Genomic DNA, 19,313 nt, shown 5'->3' with positions numbered 1-19,313 from the left:
GACGACTAGCTTGACCACAATAGGCACAATAGTGCCCTCAATGCATTGATCAAAATTGAGTGTGTGGATGAATGGTCAGAGTTTATGAAATCTTCTAATAAAGATTGTTTTGAAGCATCCTTTGATGACAATAAGGAGAGAGAGTATGGATGAGGATGACATCTGTGGACTACCTGACCATCCTCATTCATATTCTCTCCTTATTGCCATCAAAGGATGCTGCCGAAACAATCTTTAGTAGAAGATTTCATGAACTCTGGTCGTTCATCCACACACTCAATTTTGATCAATGCATGTTTTGGGAGACTTCTATGCTTATTGTGGTCGAGATAGTTGTCCTGACTATGAAGAAAGGTTCTTGAACTTCGTTCCGTTCCTCATGCGTTTCTTCTTTATAAGAGCTTCATTTTAGCTTATCTCACTCATTTCGGCAAAGAGTATCTGGCAGAATAGTCATACATACGGCAGTATGATTTACTGGGGAGTGAGAAAAGGATGGCCAATGAAATTTGTATAAGGATTCGGTTCGCATTAAATAAGAATTCGAAGGTCCTTGGCTTGTCTTTCTCTAGACGTGATACATTCCAGCCACATGCTTATTATGGTCTGCCTAATTGTATTCTAAGCCGTTCTAATTTGGTTGAACTCTGGTTGACATATGGTAAGATAAATACAAAAAAGAAGAGTGAATTGAAGTCTCTAACAACATTATCTCTTGATAAGGTTATGCTAATGGATCAATCGGTAGATTATATTCGATCTGGTTGCCCAATGCTTGAGTGTTTGAAGCTATAGTTTTGCTATAGCCAAAGAAGAGTGGTTTTTCTCCGTTTGAATTTAAAGACATTGGTACGTGATATTATATGGTTTCCAACAAGGAAGCATGTCTCTTGTCCAACTCTCCTATCTTTAGATATGTCTGGAAATGTGGAAATTGCAAATGTAGCATCTATTGCTGAAGTGTCTGCCCGTCGCAAATTAAAATTTGATTTCAGAGTGTGCAATGATTACCAAGGTTGATAATAGTACTCCAAACGATGACCGGGGCCAAAAGTCTGAAGCTATGTTCCTGGTTTGCTCTGGTAAGCACTTCTTCTCTTTCTTCGCAACTTCTCCAGGCATAGTTTGTCATTTCTGAATCTATGGAGAGATAACCTTTAGGGATATATATACTAACTATAAACTAGACTTGAGGGTGTTAGCATGGTGGACAACTCAAAGATCATGAATTAATAATGAATATTGTATATATTAATGTAATTATATATTGTAGTATATTTGTAATTTAAGAGATATGATGTAGTAATCAAGAGATAGAATAGCAGATTATTAGGGATACAATAGCAGATTCAAAGGGATAAAGTAGCTGATCTTTAGGGATAGGAAAGGCAGATTTTTGGGAATGTTATCTTTGAATACTTTCTATTTAATGGCAAGACTCTCAACATTGAGAGACATTCAACACAAATTTGACAATTTGACAGAGGGGTTATCATGTTGGGTTTTGTCTTCAACGTCTCAGGCTTAGGCTTCTGTCAATATTTCTTGTACGTTGTACAATCAGCTTTATAAAGGTTTTTCTTACTTACCTTGTGATATAGTCCGCCCAAGTCCTTGTTCATTAAGCTCAATACGAAAATCTCTATTTATTTAGTTTGTTTAACTTTTTGTTTTATTTTTTTCTGCCTAGGTATTTTCTTAGTGGCAGTTGACAAATCTACCATCTACCACTTCCAGCTGCAAATCCCTTCATCTTCAATTAGATTTTGTGAAATGGCACCTTCCAGGAATACTGAACTTGCCGAGGCACTGGCCTTGCTTGGAGAATGTTATCGTCAAACTTATTTCTTTACGATGAATCGGCATCCCAAGTATGGCAATTTAATTGTTTTGTTGCCTCTTGTTGTTAACTGCATTCTTTGCAATGTTTATTTGGAACCTGTTATCATGGACACAAATTTGGTGACATTTTGTTGTCAGACGCTGATAGGACAGTACACTTATCGGAGTAGGTATGACTGGGATGCGTTGAACACTAACTGGGATATCATGTTTTCTAATTCTATTTTGTTTCCAAAAGATGAATAAACAGTATTTAAATTGGAAACTTAATTTTCTTAACTTGTATGGTCTTGTATATACTGTTTGGCAGTAACTATAGATGTGTTCTTATCTTTTGTTACACGAACAAGTTGTATTTTTAGTCCTATTCAGTGTCTGTTATAACTTATACATGGGTTGTTACAACTCTTAATGGGAGATTCGCTCGTGTGCTTATTTTAGAACATACTCTCGTGGATTCACCAATATGAGTTTGATGAGGATGAATATTGGAATAAGGTAGAAGCTCCTGTCCGGTGCTTGATTCATCACCTCAAGACAGTGGAGGTAGCTGGTCTCGTAATAGAGAAGCTGGTGGATTCTGTTTCTGGAATATTTGCTTGGGCATTCCATGGTGTCAAAGAGAAGGAAGATATTCCCAAAAAGGAAATCTATTGCCCAAGTAGTCTCGTGTCTGATAAGGCTTGTGAATAATGAAGGGAGGCTAATGAATGCACCAAAAGCCTCTGCCTCTGCTGCAGTGCTCTTCTTCTGAGGAGAACACTTCAGACGTGTTTTCGTAGATAATCTTGGCTGCAACAGTTTTTGTTCTCGGAACTCTTTTGCAACAAACAGTTGGCGTTACTGGTCTAAATAAGTTAATCGTGATAATAATGTGCACGATGAATTGTGCTGTTCCTCCATTTTCTGTAATAATAGTTAAAGGGTTTTCTCGTTGGATGTTATGAAGTGTTTTTTTTTTCAGTGAAATTGCATTTACATGAGGTCCTAGACGAGGAGAAAGTAAGAGCGATGGGTTTTCTATTAGTTGTTCAATTTTCTACACTTAAAACTAATTAAGCAATGAGAATTGAAAAGTGACGATCATTGGATGCAAGATTGTCCTCAGGTGTGTATAGCTCCCATACAATTTTTTTTTTCAATAGTATTTTCAGACACATGGTCTCGTATAGCCAGAACTCTACAAAACTATTTTGACTGTTTAGCCAATCTTCTTGTAAGCCAAAAGTGCCTTTTTAAGTGCTTATTTGAGAGAGTTTATGTGTTTGACCAAACTTTTAGAGAAAAATAATAGCAAAAGCTATTTTTTAGAAGTTGAAAGTTTTAGCTCCTCTGGAAGGATTTTGGAATTTTGGTCAAGCGCAAATATCTTGCAAGAGTGTTTTTCAAAACAAAACTAAGAGCACTTTCCTGGAAGGCACTTCTAATGAAAAGTAAGTAGATTTTAAAAGTCTAGCTACACTGACTATATATTAGATGACACTATTTATAGCGATGTGTCTCCACCCCTTGTACTATATTATCAACCAAAGATTGATGAACTAGAGCAACATAAAAAAGTATAAAAGTTAATATCTGTTTCTAGATTGGAAAATCTATGGTGAATCACAAATTGTGGTTCTTCATCTATATTAGCATGTCATGCTTTTGTTTAATAATGTCTGCGGTAAAAAAAAAGGGCTATTATTTGTTCTTCCCATTGACAAGAACTTTGTTTCAATTTGCTCTTTCAAACATTGCATCACCAACCACTTTCCGTCCCTGTTTCATGCTTTTCATCAGTGTCGCCCCTTGAAATTTTCCGGCATGATGAACATAGAGCCAGTGTCCTAGCCTTGGAAAGTTGAAGATGAATACGTTGATCAATCTTGATAGATCTTAGTTCTTGCAGCTCTTTCTTCAGCCTATTATTTTCACCATTCAGACTTTGACACCATTTCTTCAAGAACTCACAGTCTACTTCTGTTTGCTTCAGTTTAGTCCTTTATAACACACAATAATTAAAACAAAAAAGAATTAAGAAGGGTTAAGAGCAATTTGAAATAGAGAGATGGTAAATAATTAGATTTTAATCACCTTGCTCTTCTATTTTGAAACCATACTTCTACTTGTCGTGGTTTGAGTTTTAACTTTGCAGCTAGTTCTTGTTTCTGACCCTGCATTAGTTAAAGAATTGTTTCATCAAATTTATCTACAAGTCACGTGATACGACAATGATACAAAATTTCTTTAGCCTGTCAACGTATATAAGTTAAATATAGAAAGACATAAAACATAAGATATATAATGATACCATAGCAAGTGTAGTGTGAAGTTTGAAACTGTCTTCAAGTAAGGTGGACTGTTCTTTGGTGAGCCTTAGTTTCTTTCTCATACCAATCTTCTTGCTCTCATTATTAAATTTAGTGTAATTCTTACAAGTTTTTGAGCTGGACCCATCAATCTTATCGGTGCCATCATGACTAGAATGAAGAGGAATAATAGATAGATCTTGACAAGTAATTTTCTTATGGTCGTCTTGGTTTTGTTTTGGTAATATGTGATGATCACTTGTGGCAAGTCCAAGTGTGAGCCTAGTGTCGCAAGCTTCATTATCATCATTTCCCATAGAAAGAGGATGAGTCGGAGCCGGAGACGCCTTTGTTAGAGAACGTTTTAGTCGAAGAAAATATGATGGTATGATTTGAGAATTGTAGTGAAATTGTTCCGTTGAGTAGGATCTTTATATGATATGTTTAGCTTCAAGAAAATGAATGAGATTTGATTAATTGTGTATTAATTATACAAAGTCATTAAAGTTTGTTGAACTAGAGAGGAGTGAAATTAATAATTAAGTACTATGAATTAATGATAATTATGGCATGCGTTTAAAACAATTGACTCCTCTAAGGAAACCACAGTAACTTACACTTTGAACAAGATTTTCTTTGACTTGCCCCCTTGTTTCCTACAATAATTTTGATGTATTCAAAGGGCTTTTCCTATTCCAATTACATTAGCCTTTAATTGCATATAGAAACTTTATACATTTATAATTCTCATAAATTGATGAGATGGGATTGATTCATACATTTAGTAACAGTAGTGACAACAGTCAACAAAGAATCATGTTACTACATTAAAACAAGAACCCCGTTAAGTGACAAAATAATTACTTCCTCCATTTCTTTATAAATGCTTCTTTTTTGTGATTTTGTTGTAAATAAGTGTATATTTAAGCTTTCAACAATATTTTTATCATAATCTTCCTAATATGTCCTTAAATTTAAATATAGTAATTAATGTCACTTAAAAAGAAATAAATTTTAATTAAGGGTAACCTGGTAAAGTTACCTTTAATTTTTTAAAATGAGTACTCCCTCCGTTTCATATTAGCTGACCCTCTTACTAAAAGTATTTGTTTCATTCTAGTTGTGTAAGTTCTAAAATCAAGAGAAATTTATTGTGTTTTTTCAAAATTACCCCTATCATTAAATGATTATGTAAAGTATTATACTCCCTCCGTTTCATATTAGCTGGCCCTCTTACTAAAAATATTTGTTTCATTTTAGCTGTCTAAGTTCAAAAATCAAGAGAAATTTATTGTATTTTTTCAACATTACCCCTATCATTAAATGATCATGTAAAGTATATATAATAAAATTTATATTTTTCATGCATAATTAATAGGGTTATTATAGTAAAATAAATCTATATTAAATATTTTTTTAAGGGGAGTGTCAAGTCAATAAGGGTCAACTAAAATGAAACGGAGGGAGTATAATAAAATTTATATTTTCAATGCATAATTAATAAGATTGTTTTTATAAAATAAATCTCTATTAAATATTTTTGTAAAGAAAATGTCAAGTCAATAAGGGTCTACTACTAAAATGAAACAGAGGGTTTTTTTATTAAAAGATGTACTCAAACCAAAAAGATGTAGGAATAGAGGGGTAGTCTTTAATTGCTTGTAGAAACTCTATACATTTATGATTCTCATAAATTAGTGAGATTGGATTGACTCATACATTTAGTTACGATAAGAATAAATTCATTACAAAAAAAATCATGTAATTAAAATAACAAGAAGTCAAGAACTCCATTAAGAGATTTGGAGTTATAGTTCATCCATCCCAAAATAATTATCTTTCACTTTTTTAGAGTCAAATTATACTATCTTCAATAAATATCTTAGAATATTTTAATCATATTGCTATAGATATCCGAAGAATAAAGCAACTTATACTAGTAAATTTCGTATAATTTTTAATAAACTAAACTGTAATTTTAAAATATTAAATTAAGTTAATTAAATTAGCTTTAAGGACTACTCAAATTAACTCTAGATAAACAAAATGTGACAACTATTTTGGAATAAAGATAAATAAAATTAATTTTTTTTTAATTTTACTTTATTGACCGCAAATTTTGATGGTTTCTCGCCTATATTAGCATTTAGTAACTAGTGACACTAAATCCTTAGTCTGTAATATTGACAATATATGGGTGACAATCATGAACAAACTTGGAACTAGGTTCCAAATAGTCTGTAATTTATGTTAATAATCTAAATGCAATTATCGAACTAAATATTGTTTATATTTTGACAGCAAACAACAAAGTCGTTGTAGTATAGTGGTGAGTATTCCCGCCTGTCACGCGGGTGACCCGGGTTCGATCCCCGGCAACGGCGTATCTTTTAAAATCATTTTTGTGTTTCTTTGTTGTTGGTTGTTTCATTTTTTGAGGGGGGTTAACTTTGAAGTATAGAACTAAGAAATATTTTGTTTGCTTCTTTCTGCATAACTAACTTTATCTAGAACACAAGTTACAACCAATACTTACTTGCTTAAGTGACGTGACTTTGATTATATTAAGCTAATTAATTTAACAATTTATACAAATTTCAAAAGAATTATTTGTTTATTGGTGTTTTATAGATATCTTCTCACCAAAATATAGAACTTAAAATTCTTTTATTTACCCTATTAGGCTCCAATAGCTTAGTGGCAAAGGCAGGAAGCAAAGATAAAATTACCCAGTATGATCTATAAGTAAAGAATTTTAATGGTCAAATCAATCACTAATGTTTGCATCAGAATAAACTATTTATGGCACTCTCTTTTGAGGTCCAACCTTTTTCTGAACCTTGCATGTATGTGAAATGGTCCTGGAACTGGATTAATTTTATTTAATTTTTTGTTAGGACATTTAAAGAAAATTACGATAAAATATAAGATATATTTATTATGTAAATTTTTTTTTTAAACGTTCGTTGGATCATAAATTTTGAAATTGAAACTTAAAAATTAAGCTTTTGTAATTGTGGCTTTCAGAACTTGAAAAAGTGAAATTTCTCCTAAGAATTGTTTTGGACTAGATTTTGAAAGTTTGAAATTTTTCTCAAGATAGATTTTCAAAATCTGATCTAAAATCTTTGGTCAAACAGATATTTAGATAAAGGAAAAATTGCATAAACTAGCAACCTTAAGATATTAATTACAAGAAATAACAATAGGTTGGCAAAATTACAACTAATAACAAAACTAGCAATATTTTATCTTTTTTTCTTAAAAGCGCGTGAAATCTACTCTCTTATTTTCAATTCCCTATTTTTACTCTACCTATTTCACTTCCCCCAACTTCCTTTTTTTTTTTTTTTTTTTTTTTTTTTTTTTTCCCAATTTCCCTTTTACCCCCCCCTTTTTTTTTTTTTTTTTTTTTTTTTTTCAAATTCTCCCAAATTCCGCATGAAATCCCACATCTTGATAAAGATCATCTCCATTTTTTAAGGTAAGTTTTTATTTAGTTAATGCATGTTTTTTTTTTCTTTTAATTTCTGTTAAGGTGTTTTAGTGTCGTCATTTTTTTAAAAATTAGTTTGCGAAACTCGTCTTTTTGGGTTTTTTTGTTTTGTTGAAATTGTACGAGTTATTGTATAATGGCTCAACATACAAATCGTAGTAGTTCAGTTAGAGAAAATCAATCGAAGAATTTAGTTTTCGATGAACTACCATCGCTTAGTCTTGCTTTAACACAAGACGAAGATTTTAACTTGGGTTCTACTAATATTCTGTCTAACGAAGGTGTTATCTTTGAAGAGTTGAGATTGAAGCACCGTAACAATCCCGAAAAGATTGTGGAGCATTGACAAAATCTTCATCTCCAAAACCCATAAAATTTCAAAAATCAATGAAAAAGATGAAATCGGATGAAAAAGAAGAATGTAGTAAAATTGCAACTCCCGTTGCATCAGATTATGAATCTGAACAAGAGAAAGTGGAGGAGGTATGGTGCTATTCGAAAATTTTGTTATTTATATGAATTGTATATGTTATTTACAATATATTTTAAATATATACTTGATATCTAAAATTTGTGTAAGATATTTGTATTTATCAATGGCAAAGTTTTTGTATATATATTTTTATATAGAAGTGTATTATGTATTCTGAAAATACATTTGTTAAATAATTTGTATATGTGTTGTTATACTCTGTTCTTGTAAATTAAATTTGTACAATTCATGTATTCACAAAATACATATGTGTTTGTTGAATTCTAATATGTATTCTGAAAATACGTTCAGTTTAGATATGTGTTTTTATGTTTACCTCTAAAAATTTTATTCGATGTTAAGTCGTATTTGGTAGTCATTAAATTTTGAATGTGATATGTAGTTCTTGTTTGTTGAAATGTATTTTTTACGTACATCAGGTGACGATAATTTTTGTATTTTGATGTGTTGATAACTTAGATATTCACTAGTAATGTAACTTTTAGGATGTATTTTCTTAAATACATATGTTGCATTGTTTAGACATATAATTGTATTTTTATGTTGTATAACTGTTGCGTTCTCAAAATATACATGGCAAGAGTAATTCATGTGTATGTTTCAACTATTAATTTTGATCCAGATCTTCTTCGCACGAGATATGCTTTAATGTTGTGGCATTTTGGTTCGAGGAAAGAAGAAGAGAAGGCACAAAGTGATGATGAAGCACTAATGAGGCATCTTAGGGATATTGGGATAACAGAAGATATTGAAGTGCATGATATTTGAAGATTATTTTGAATTTGTTGTATTTTACAATAATGAACTTTAGGCAGACTAAGATTTAGTTGAATATTTCTTAGGTTTCATTTGTCACTTTAATGTTGAAAATTGATATCTTAATATTTTCTTTGTTGTAATTGTTAGATTTTTTATGTTTAAATTTCTAAAATACGGTTGTTTGTGCTTAGTTTATGCTACTGTTTTGCATATTTTGGTATGGATATGTGCTTTCTAATTTTGAATATAATTTTCAGTAATGAATACGTATGTTTCATTCATTATATGTATTTTTCAATTATACATTTGTATTTTTCATTTTATATATATGCATTTTTGAGTAATGCATATGTATTTTGAGAAATGCATGCACTTTTTTTCAATTCTGCACATATACTTCTAAATAATACATAATTATTGTATAGTTTTACATAAGTCTATATATTTTTATGATGCGTATATATTTATGATTAATACATAAGTATTTTATCAGAAATGCGTGTTGTACCCTTTTACGTTATGCATATGTATTAATTAATGCATATGTATATATGAATACTGCATTTGTTTTTTACAAGTCTGAATATATATTTTCTGCTATGCATATATATATATATATATATATTTGTCTGAATATATATTTTTTTGTCCATACATATGTATGTGTATTTGTCCAGTTTAATACGTATGTATTCTACCACATAAGCATATGTATTTATGAGTTATTCATAGATTTTTTTTCATGGCTAAATACATATACAAACCCCTTAACTATTCGACTTTTCCCGCATAGACACCTCAACTAAGCCATGTACCTATTGAATTCTTTACTCCTTCACAAAATGTGTCAATTGAGCCCAATTGCTAATGTGGCGCTGACATGGCGTGGCATGTGTAATGCACTCTCCCAAGGGAGAGTGAGAAACCATAATTAATTTAAAATAATTAGACATACAAATTTCAACCAATTAAAAAAAATACATTAAAAGAATTTAAAAAAATAAATAAATAAAATAATCATTATCTTCTTCTCCATATCTTCTCTCCATCAATGGCTTCTTTAAAAACCATTAACTTATAAATTGAGTGAGAAACCACAATTAATCAACATAATTAAACATAAAAAACCATCAACCAATAAAAAAACACATTATAAAGAAATTAAAAAAAAAAAATAGCCATCATCTTCTTCTCCATATCTTAATCTCCATTAATGGTTTCTTTAAAAATCAATCATATATAAATTGAGTCCATATATTCTTCTCCATTAATGACTTTTTTAAAAAACACATTGAAGAAATTAAAAAAAAAATACAAGATACAATTTTTTTTCTTCTTTCTATGTTCAATCCGCAAAGGGGGCTGGGGGAGGGGGGTTGTTCAATCGACGAAGGCGGTGATGGTGTTTGGAAGAAAAAGACTGCTAGGGGTGGGAAAGGGGGCTGGGGGGAGGGGTTCGTGTTTGGAAGACAAGGGATACGGGGGAAGAGGGCTGGGGGGAGAGGTGTTTGGAAGAGAAGGGATACGGGGGTGGAGAAGGGGGCTGGTGGGGGGGGGGGGGGGGTTTTTTTTTTTTTTTTTTTTAATTTAAATTTAATTCTATTAAAAAAAAATTTATAGTTATTTTAAATTAAAATGTCACGTGTCGTTATTTAATTCGTTACTTCGCCACATCATCAGCGTATGTATTACACGCATTTTACATTTTTTATCACGTCAGCAAATTGGACTCAATTGAAACCATTTGTGAAGGAGTAAATGGTTCAATAGGTACCTGACTAAATTGAGGTGCCTATACGGGAAAAGTGAAATAGTTCAAGGGCCTGTATATGTATTCTGTCTTTTTTTCATATATCTATATATATCTATGAATAATGCATATTTATGTATGATTAATGTATATGTTTTTTTTAAAAAAAAAAAACAAATGTATTTAAAGTTTTAGTTATGTAATTGATAAGTCATTATATGTATTCTTAAATACTTTTATTTATTACATAAATGTATATTAACTTATTCTTACTTTTTACAGATTGACATAGGTTTTTATTAGATTCCCATATGTATTTTTTTTAGATTAAAATTTTGACTTGTGTAACGTACAGTTCATTAAATATAAATAAATGATGTTACACGTCTTGTATACTATATTCTTAATGATAACATTTGCAATAATTTAACTACAAAAAGTTCAATAACATTAAAAAAATTATCAAAATTTAGAATCATATAATAATCAGTGAAAAAATGAAGCAATTATTTTTTGACTGAATACATCAATAAACTTATCATTTATTATATTTTCTACATGAACATCTATTGTGAATGAACTACAATAATTTTTTTTTTTGAACATATCTCTTCTCGATTTTTCACGATTCTTCTTTGTAGGTCTCCCAAGGGGTCGCTTGTATTTTGAGGGCAAAACTATCTCCTCCAATATCTCCTGTGGAATTATCCACTCATTTTGTGTAGTAGAGGATAGATGGGAAGATCATACATTCTTAACACAATTTTTAGCTTGTATAAATAATAGCAATATGGTCCCTTTTGAAAACTCTTGCTATCAAGTACCGCACAAACATGCACACACAGATCTCGTCCAATTGGAATGCTTGGCAAGAACATTTTTTTTCCTTAAGACAAACAATAAAATGTTTATCCATGTCGTGGATTGTATAGACATACTCTGAGGCTGGTATAACCTGAAATTATTAATACAAGAATAATTTTTAAAAAATAATTGACAATTCAAATCATTCCAGTTTATCAAATGTATTTATTCTGAAGCAGCATATGTATATTACAAGTCTTAATATGTATATTTATGATATGCATATGTATTTTCATTACAACATATAAATTACTGCATATGTATAATATAAATACATATACCTGAAAATATTTGAAACAGACAGTGAGCACATAAATAGACTGCATATGTATATTATAAATACATATAGCTGTTAAAATATATAAAGTCAAATACATATAGCTATTAAAATACGTACTTTAAAAATAACTATTTCGTATATACAAAAATGCAAAACGAATTCCGACAAACATGAACATTTTTTTTTGAATACTAGTTATCATCGACTAAAATTCAAATTTATTGTATAACAATTGTATCTCAAATTTCAAATTAAATAACGACATGAATAACTTTAAATTTGAAAGAAATAATTCGAGCAAACCATTTTTTTGAGAACTGATAGAATTCATATACAATCTCAAATTTTGAAATTCCACGACTATTACGCAACTTTGTTGCAAGTTTTTCGGTAATTCTTGCAATATTTTTTTTTATGAAATTCACAAACATAATCAAGTTTATTTATCAATACCTGTAATTGGAGAGTTATATTTTTAATATTTTCTTTAAAATTTTAGAAGATCATCAAAAATATTGGAAGCACTTTGTTTTTTGAATTAACTTTGATTTGTTGTTTATGAAAATCGTTGTTTGAATTTGAATTATGTTGATGTAAATTAATGGCTGAGATAAAAATAAAAGAGTCATATAAGGTAAAGGAATCTGTTTAATTAAATGTGGCATAAATCAAGGAACAGTTTCATTCCTTATTTAACTCTAACTGATTAGATTTACTGTTTTTAATTTGAATCTGTATTTTGGATTTAGATTTTAATTTCTGATTATTGAAAATGTTTTTTGAATTTGAATTAATTATTGTAATTTAACATTGATGTGAAAAAAGAGTTTTAAAAGGTAAGGAAATCAGTCAATTAATTGTGTCATAAATTATGAAACCGTTTTTTTCATTTTAAACTGAAACTGATTTGCGTTATATTAGGAACATAATAATGATTGAAAAAAAAAACCTTTGGTCTCAGGCATAAGAGCTGGACTGGACTCTCGTATTCGACTAATGAATGATCGGATCAGGGGGCTCGCCCAATAATCAATAATCAAGACTAATACAAGGCTTCCTTCTCCCTTCGGTCGAAGAAAAGATAGAAAGAAAAAAAGTAGTATACTAATCTAACCTTATTGGACAAATGCAAGGTCTTAAGGCCGACCCCTTCGGTGTCCGTTGGCCTTGGAGGACCGTAAGAAGCACTTGGGCAAAAGACGGTCCGGAAAGGAAAGGGAAAGGTGCACTTTAAACTGAAACTGATTTGTGTTATATTAGGAACATAATATTCTGTTGTATATGTATTTAACTAGCAACAGTTTACTCAAATACAAAATACATATTACTATTTTTTGTAATTTTGAAACTGTTGCTAGAAAAATTACAATTGAAACTCTACAGTGGCTATTTTTGAATTTTTTCCTTAAAAAAATACAATATCTAGAACTAAACTCTAGGTTGATTACATAAGTTAAATCCTAAACTTAAGAGTCACCAAGTGGCACAGCTCCATTTTATCCCCCACAATCAAGTATGCCGGCTAAGCTAAACAAACAGAATCCTCAAACAACACTCTTGTTTTAATAAAATTACTTCTTAATTTCTCCTAACACCCAAACAATAATCTTTCTTGATGTCATTTGTTTTCCAACGTCTCTATCCAAAACAACCAACATTCGAAATTTCACTTCCACATCAAAAAACCCAAACTACCTTTCCCCCTTCTCACCAAAATCTCCCCATATAAAGCCCTTTTTTGTAAATTCACACACCTAGTCCACCAGTAACCCCGTTGATCATGCCGGCTTAGCATCTTATTTGCCGCCGCACTTTAAATGTTTGTTTTTAGCCTCATCCATTTTCGGTAACAAAGCAAAAAAGAAAAAAAAAAAAAAAAACGAAACATAAAATCTATCTTCCCCTTGTGGGACTATTGTTTATTTGATTGTTAACAACAACAACAAAAACAAAATCGATTATTAGTACAGTGTGCGCAAACGTTATCTCTATCTCGTTGTTACTATGAAGGAAAACGACGTTGAAAACGTTGTTTTTGATCCTTCATTGAAGACAAAAAAACCAAAATCTAGAGAAGTAAGTTCAAGACATCTATCTCCAACTTCGAATTCATCAATTCTTGATTATGAAAATCGGTCTGCACAAAACACAGTACCAAAACCAAGATTATCTAGTGATTACAAGAAGCATAAAAGTCTTGATAAATCAGGATTAATGGGTAAACTTTGGTCATCTTCTTCATCCAACTCGTCATCGAATTCAATGATGGATACTTTTGCTAATCACTTGGGAAATGAGAGACTAAAAGACCTTGAAGAGCGAAAAAGTCGCGAAAATCCCAAGTCTCATTCTGTTTCCCTTAGTAAGCAAAAGAGTTGCACTGAGTTTAGTAGGTTTGAGAATGAAAAAGACAAGACGAAAGAGAAAAAAAGATCATTTTTTGGTGGATCAATGAGGTATACTGGAAAAATCAAATTTCCAGGGAGATTCTCAACACATTCATCAACGTCTTCAAAGTTATCGGAAGATTATAGCGATCAGATTGCCCCTGGAAGATTTTCTGTTGACGCGAATTCCCTTGGAAGAAGATGTAATTCTGCAAGAATTAGATCAGACATTTTAACAGATATAGCGAATGATTCGGAGTCCGAATACAGTGACATTTGTTCAAACAACAGTTTTGATTCACCTGTTTTTGGGAGAAATATAGCACCATCATACATGGCACCAACAGTAAGTTCAAGAAAAGCTGGTATCGAAGTCCCTTCGAAGTATATGCAAAATTCATTATCAAAATCGCGAAGATGGAGCGCAGATTCTAGTGTTCATAAGCCAGATTCTCCGAAATTGGGACTCAAATTCAAGAATCCAATACAAGGGGCTAATTCACTTACTAGTAAAACTTCTAAATGGTCTTTGTCTCCTGGAAGGCCAAATTCTCCTCCTGTGTTGATGGAAAATAAAGGGATTTTTACGTCGAATATGAAGCCCCCAACGAGTCCTTCCAAAGGGAAAAAAGTTGGGAATTTTCTTAGCATGGGACTTGATTTGCTCAAAGGTAAGAAATTTACTTCTGGTGCAGCATCTCCTCTTAGGCCTGGCATGCCAGAGAGCGTTCATCATCTAAGGAAACTTCATAATAGATTGTTGCAGTGGAGATATGTAAATGCCAAAGCTGATTCAGTTCGTCACAATGTCAGTAAACAAGCTGAGGTCAGTGGCGAAACTAAAAATTTTACTACGGTATCTGTAAAAAGTAACTTTTGACCTATATACGTGTTCTTTTGCTTCATAACAATCTCTTACAAGTTTGCAATTCATTATGTGGCTTAAAAGCTAATGACCTGTTTTGTTTTTTTTACTTTCTTGCAATTGAAATTTATTAGCTGCATTTATTAGTCTTTTTCCTTGGTGTAAGCTCGGAAACAACCTCGGTAGAGGTAGAGGTAAGGTCTACACTCCCCGACCCCACTTTGTGGGACTTCACTGGGTATTTGTTGTTGTTGTTGCTCGTTAGTGTAAAAATCTGTAATGAGTAATTAGGCCTTAGTCTCAAAATCAATTGATGTGTTTATTTGGTTTTCTCAGGCAAATTTAATATATGCTTTGGATGGTCTTATAACATTGAGACAATCTGTGGTACAAAAGAAGCTGCAGCTACAGAGGCAAAAGTTGGAGATGAGATTGAGTTTTGTTCTTCTTTCTCAAGTAAGAACTAATAACCCTTGACGAATATCGGTAAGACAGTAACAGTTACAACATTTAAAGATATGATTTTTGGTCATGTATTGTGCAGATTAAGTTACTGGAAGCCTGGGGTTCTATGGAAAGGCAACATTCTTCAGCAGTGTCAAAATCCACTGATTGTTTACAATCTGCGATTTGTAGAGTTCCTCTCATTGAAGGAGCGACGGTAAGTCCAATGGCAAGCCAGAAAAAAGTCGTTAAGGGTATTCAAAATTTAATATACACGTGTAAACTATAATTTTTTGTTTAGTTAATAATTTTTCGATGGAGGGTGTTCAACTAATTAACCACCCTTCACTGTATGTGGCAGGTGGAACCACGATCGGCTATTGTTGCACTGCAACATGCATCAGATGTATCTTCATCGATCAAGTTGATATTATCCAATTTCTCATCGGGAGTAAGATTTCGGTTGCTCTAGATTCTTGCATTGCTTATATTGTCTCGGATTTAATTTATATGCTCTAACAACTAGCAGATAACGTTGTAGTTTAACTTATATTGTTCAGTGTATAAAAGTTAAAACAAAAACTAAGTTAAGTTCTACATGAAATTTTCAATCAGGCTGGAAAAACTGCAGAAGTAATTAAGGAAATGGCAGAGGTAGTTGTACAAGAGAAGTTGCTGTTAGAAGAATGCTTGGAGCTATTCAGAAACATTTCTGCACTAGAGGTTAATTTCTCAATTTATAGAATTATTTAAGTTCATTGCATTATACAAGTTACTTTGTTCATATGATACACCCCCGCATTTCAATTTATTTATCTGGTTTTGACTTGACACTATGTTTAAGAAAGTAAAAAATACTTTTGAATACGTAGAATGTACCCTAACGTCCCTTAATGTTGTGATCGTAAACATGTCTCCTAGACTTTTCTCTTTGTAAATCTTCTGTGTGTTTTGTATTGGCAGAGTCAAGAAAGGAATTTAATGTGCAGCATTATCCAATTAAGACTGCAACAAGAACAGCACTGCAAAAAAGAGAAGGAAGGGTATCAGCTTAATCATTCAGCAGAGTAAATGCTCAAGGATTTACCATAATAGGCGGAGTCAGGATTTCAATTTTATGGCTGTTATGGATTTCAAAACGACGAGGTTCAAGTGTTAATATCTGAATTCTAAACTTAACATTTGTGTATGGCATAATACATAAATGTGTCCTTTTAACTTGGCTTCAACTTTCATCTATGCCCTCCAACTTTGGTATTCATAAATAGACACTTGAATTTGTATCAAGTTGAATAAATAGACACATGCGTCTTATGTGAAGCCTACTTGGCCAATTCATCTCCGATGTGGCGTCCTACATGTGTTACGCCACATAGGACGTGTATGTCTACTTGTTCAATTTCATACAAGCTTAAGTGTCTAGTAGTGCACATCCAAAGTTGGAGATCATAAATGTTAGTTGAGGTTAAGTTAAAAGGGCATGTTTATATATTATGCCTTTGTATATTTAATGAATTTTCTTAATACAATGTATTCAATTTTCTGGAGACGAGCAAGAGTAGTAGCATTATTTTGCTGATTTTTTCACCGTATGTATATTATTGACGTACACATATTTAGTGAAAGCTCGAAGATGGTGGCACTATCAGCTTCAATTTTATTTTTTTTTGTTTCCTATCTGTTAACTAGTAGTTTAATTGTTCAAATACTCTCTGCATAAATAATTCAGGAAAATATACTTAATTTACTTAAAATTGAACAATTTCTTGAGGTCGAACATATTTTGTTCAATCCCAATTCCCACACATTTCTGGTTTTATCTTTTTTTCATTACAAAAAAAATAAAATTAGTAACTTTGGTCACAATTAAAAAAAGGGTTGGCTGATCATCTACGAAATTGACAGACAAAAAAGAGCTTCAAATCAGTCAGAAGCACCTTAGGTTTAAGTTTATTAACCAAAACAAGATATAAAAACTCCGCAAAAAGCATTAAGGTGTTGAACACATAACATGAAGAGATTAATGGTCAAAAACAAACATGAAGTATTACTTCTTTTACGAATTATTTATTTAAACTATCATATATTTATGTCTGATTATCACCAATTATTTATACGAAGAAAGTATGTAATGGTGTGTGGTGCAGTCTCTTTTTTTGTTTGAAAGTGGTGCCAAATGACAGGATAATAAACAATAATAGTTAATTGGAATTATGTTGTACTTCGTCAAATCATGTCAATTCTTTTTTGGGACCTGTTAACAAAAAATGTAAAAAAGGATTCCGACCTGCCGGATTCGAACCAGCGACCTAAGGATTAGCTGTTAAGGTTTTGCCCACTACAGTCCTCCGCTCTACCAACTGAGCTAAGGTCGGTTGCTGAAACCACCTGCTTCTAAATTAATTAGTCCTTTAATCATTTTCGTCATAAGAATAAATTTCATTACGTGAAATGAATTTATTACTATTGATAATCTATAATATATTAAAAGTATAAAGACCCTTAGAAAAATGATTTGAACTTTTTGTTTTTCATTAAAATGCTTCATAATAAATAAAATCGTCATTTATTATTTTTTTAAAATAATTATCATTAAATTATTATTTAAATACTTAGAATAAAAAAATAAAAAATCCACACCTAAAAGGAATTAAATATAATATCTGAAATTTTTTATTAGGAGTCATATGCAATTTTTTAGGAGGAAAGTGATGTAAAAGGGAAAAAGAATTAAGAACCAAAATTATGTTTGTTGAAAAGGAAACATGCATGGAAACTTTTAAGAAGAAAAAATTTTAGTAATCAAAATATATTTCTTTTTTTAAAAAAAATCTATGCAAAAGGAAAAAAATTATTTGATTCAGATATGAAATTGTATTATTTAACACTTCTAAATCAATTAGAATTTTATGCTATATAAAACTTCTAAATCATATAAAATTTTACCTTATATAATTTTTTTACCTTATATAAAAAAATGTTTATAATTATATTTAAATTGTATTTTGATCAAAGTTTACTTGAAAATTTTTTTATTTTAATAATTTATAATTAATTAAAGCTTTCTTTTTGCGTTCATGACTAGAGTTTTCTAGCCTTCTTTGTTATATGAATTTTCTTTTAATTTTTTATTATACGTATTTAGTTAATTGTGAATAAATCATGAGATCTGACATATCATCATTATATTTATTAATAAACTTTATTTATTGTATTTTTTGAGGAGTATGACAATGTTCTTTTTATACATATGTTTAAAAAGCACTTACCTAAGTTTCAAATTTTTTAAAATAAAAATAAAATAGGAGGGTAGACAAAAATCTCAATTGAAATTGGAAGAATAAGTTGAATGAAAAGTATGCATCCTACCATAACCTGTTTCTCCTACCATCCACCACTTTTTTAGTATTTGTTTCAAAATACGGTCATAAGTTGAATATTGTTTCCATATCTTTGTCGTCTTGAGAAAAATGACCGTTGACAGGCTCCTCAATTATTTTCTTTATTTATCTCAATTGTGGGGGATTTTAGCATATGGGATCATTAAGTCCTTCATCTAAACGAGTCTAGAAAAATGAGAAAGGATTTATTACTATATTTTTTGTCTGTATGAAAATCTTAATTTGGTGTTATTGTGATCTCCACAATGCGTTCATGCAGATCATTGAGATATCAAAAGTAAGCAAATTCAAATATGAGCTAGACAACAAAATCGATCTTATTAAGGTATATGACACGATGATCTAAATTAAGTCAGCTCTAAGCATTCCTCTGAGAAGAAACATGATCATAAAGGTAATTTAATTTTTTTTATCAATGTAAATAACTATAATTTCTTGATA

At 31.0% G+C, this 19,313-nt stretch overlaps 2 protein-coding genes, 2 non-coding genes and 1 pseudogene across 4 annotated transcripts; 3 read left to right on the top strand and 2 right to left on the bottom strand.

Moving 5' to 3' along the window:
* The first annotated feature begins 145 nt into the window (after positions 1-145).
* LOC107855003 lies at positions 146-3,157 on the top strand (annotated as a pseudogene).
* Positions 3,158-3,356: 199 nt separating this feature from the next.
* Positions 3,357-4,534, bottom strand: LOC107855018 (homeobox-leucine zipper protein HAT22-like). The gene is made up of 3 exons (XM_016699994.2): positions 4,136-4,534; positions 3,919-3,998; positions 3,357-3,824 (listed from the first exon to the last, which is right to left on the bottom strand). The coding sequence occupies exons 1-3, from the start codon at positions 4,448-4,450 to the stop codon at positions 3,584-3,586; spliced, it is 636 nt and encodes a 211-aa protein (XP_016555480.2). The 5' UTR covers positions 4,451-4,534; the 3' UTR covers positions 3,357-3,583.
* Positions 4,535-6,445: 1,911 nt separating this feature from the next.
* TRNAD-GUC lies at positions 6,446-6,517 on the top strand. Its single transcript has one exon. It is a non-coding gene; the product is annotated as a tRNA-Asp (tRNA).
* A 6,783-nt stretch (positions 6,518-13,300) lies between these two features.
* LOC107855045 (QWRF motif-containing protein 3) lies at positions 13,301-17,126 on the top strand. Its single transcript, XM_016700034.2, has 6 exons — positions 13,301-14,988; positions 15,364-15,483; positions 15,572-15,688; positions 15,833-15,922; positions 16,087-16,194; positions 16,435-17,126. The coding sequence occupies exons 1-6, from the start codon at positions 13,780-13,782 to the stop codon at positions 16,540-16,542; spliced, it is 1,752 nt and encodes a 583-aa protein (XP_016555520.1). The 5' UTR covers positions 13,301-13,779; the 3' UTR covers positions 16,543-17,126.
* A 626-nt stretch (positions 17,127-17,752) lies between these two features.
* TRNAY-GUA lies at positions 17,753-17,846 on the bottom strand. Its single transcript has 2 exons — positions 17,810-17,846; positions 17,753-17,788 (listed from the first exon to the last, which is right to left on the bottom strand). It is a non-coding gene; the product is annotated as a tRNA-Tyr (tRNA).
* Between the last annotated feature and the right edge of the window lie 1,467 nt (positions 17,847-19,313).

The sequence above is a fragment of the Capsicum annuum genome, chromosome 7 (genome assembly GCF_002878395.1).
Source record: "Capsicum annuum cultivar UCD-10X-F1 chromosome 7, UCD10Xv1.1, whole genome shotgun sequence".
NCBI lineage: Eukaryota > Viridiplantae > Streptophyta > Magnoliopsida > Solanales > Solanaceae > Capsicum > Capsicum annuum.
Note: the sequence above shows the minus strand (reverse complement) of the source record. Positions and strands in the feature narration are given on the sequence as shown.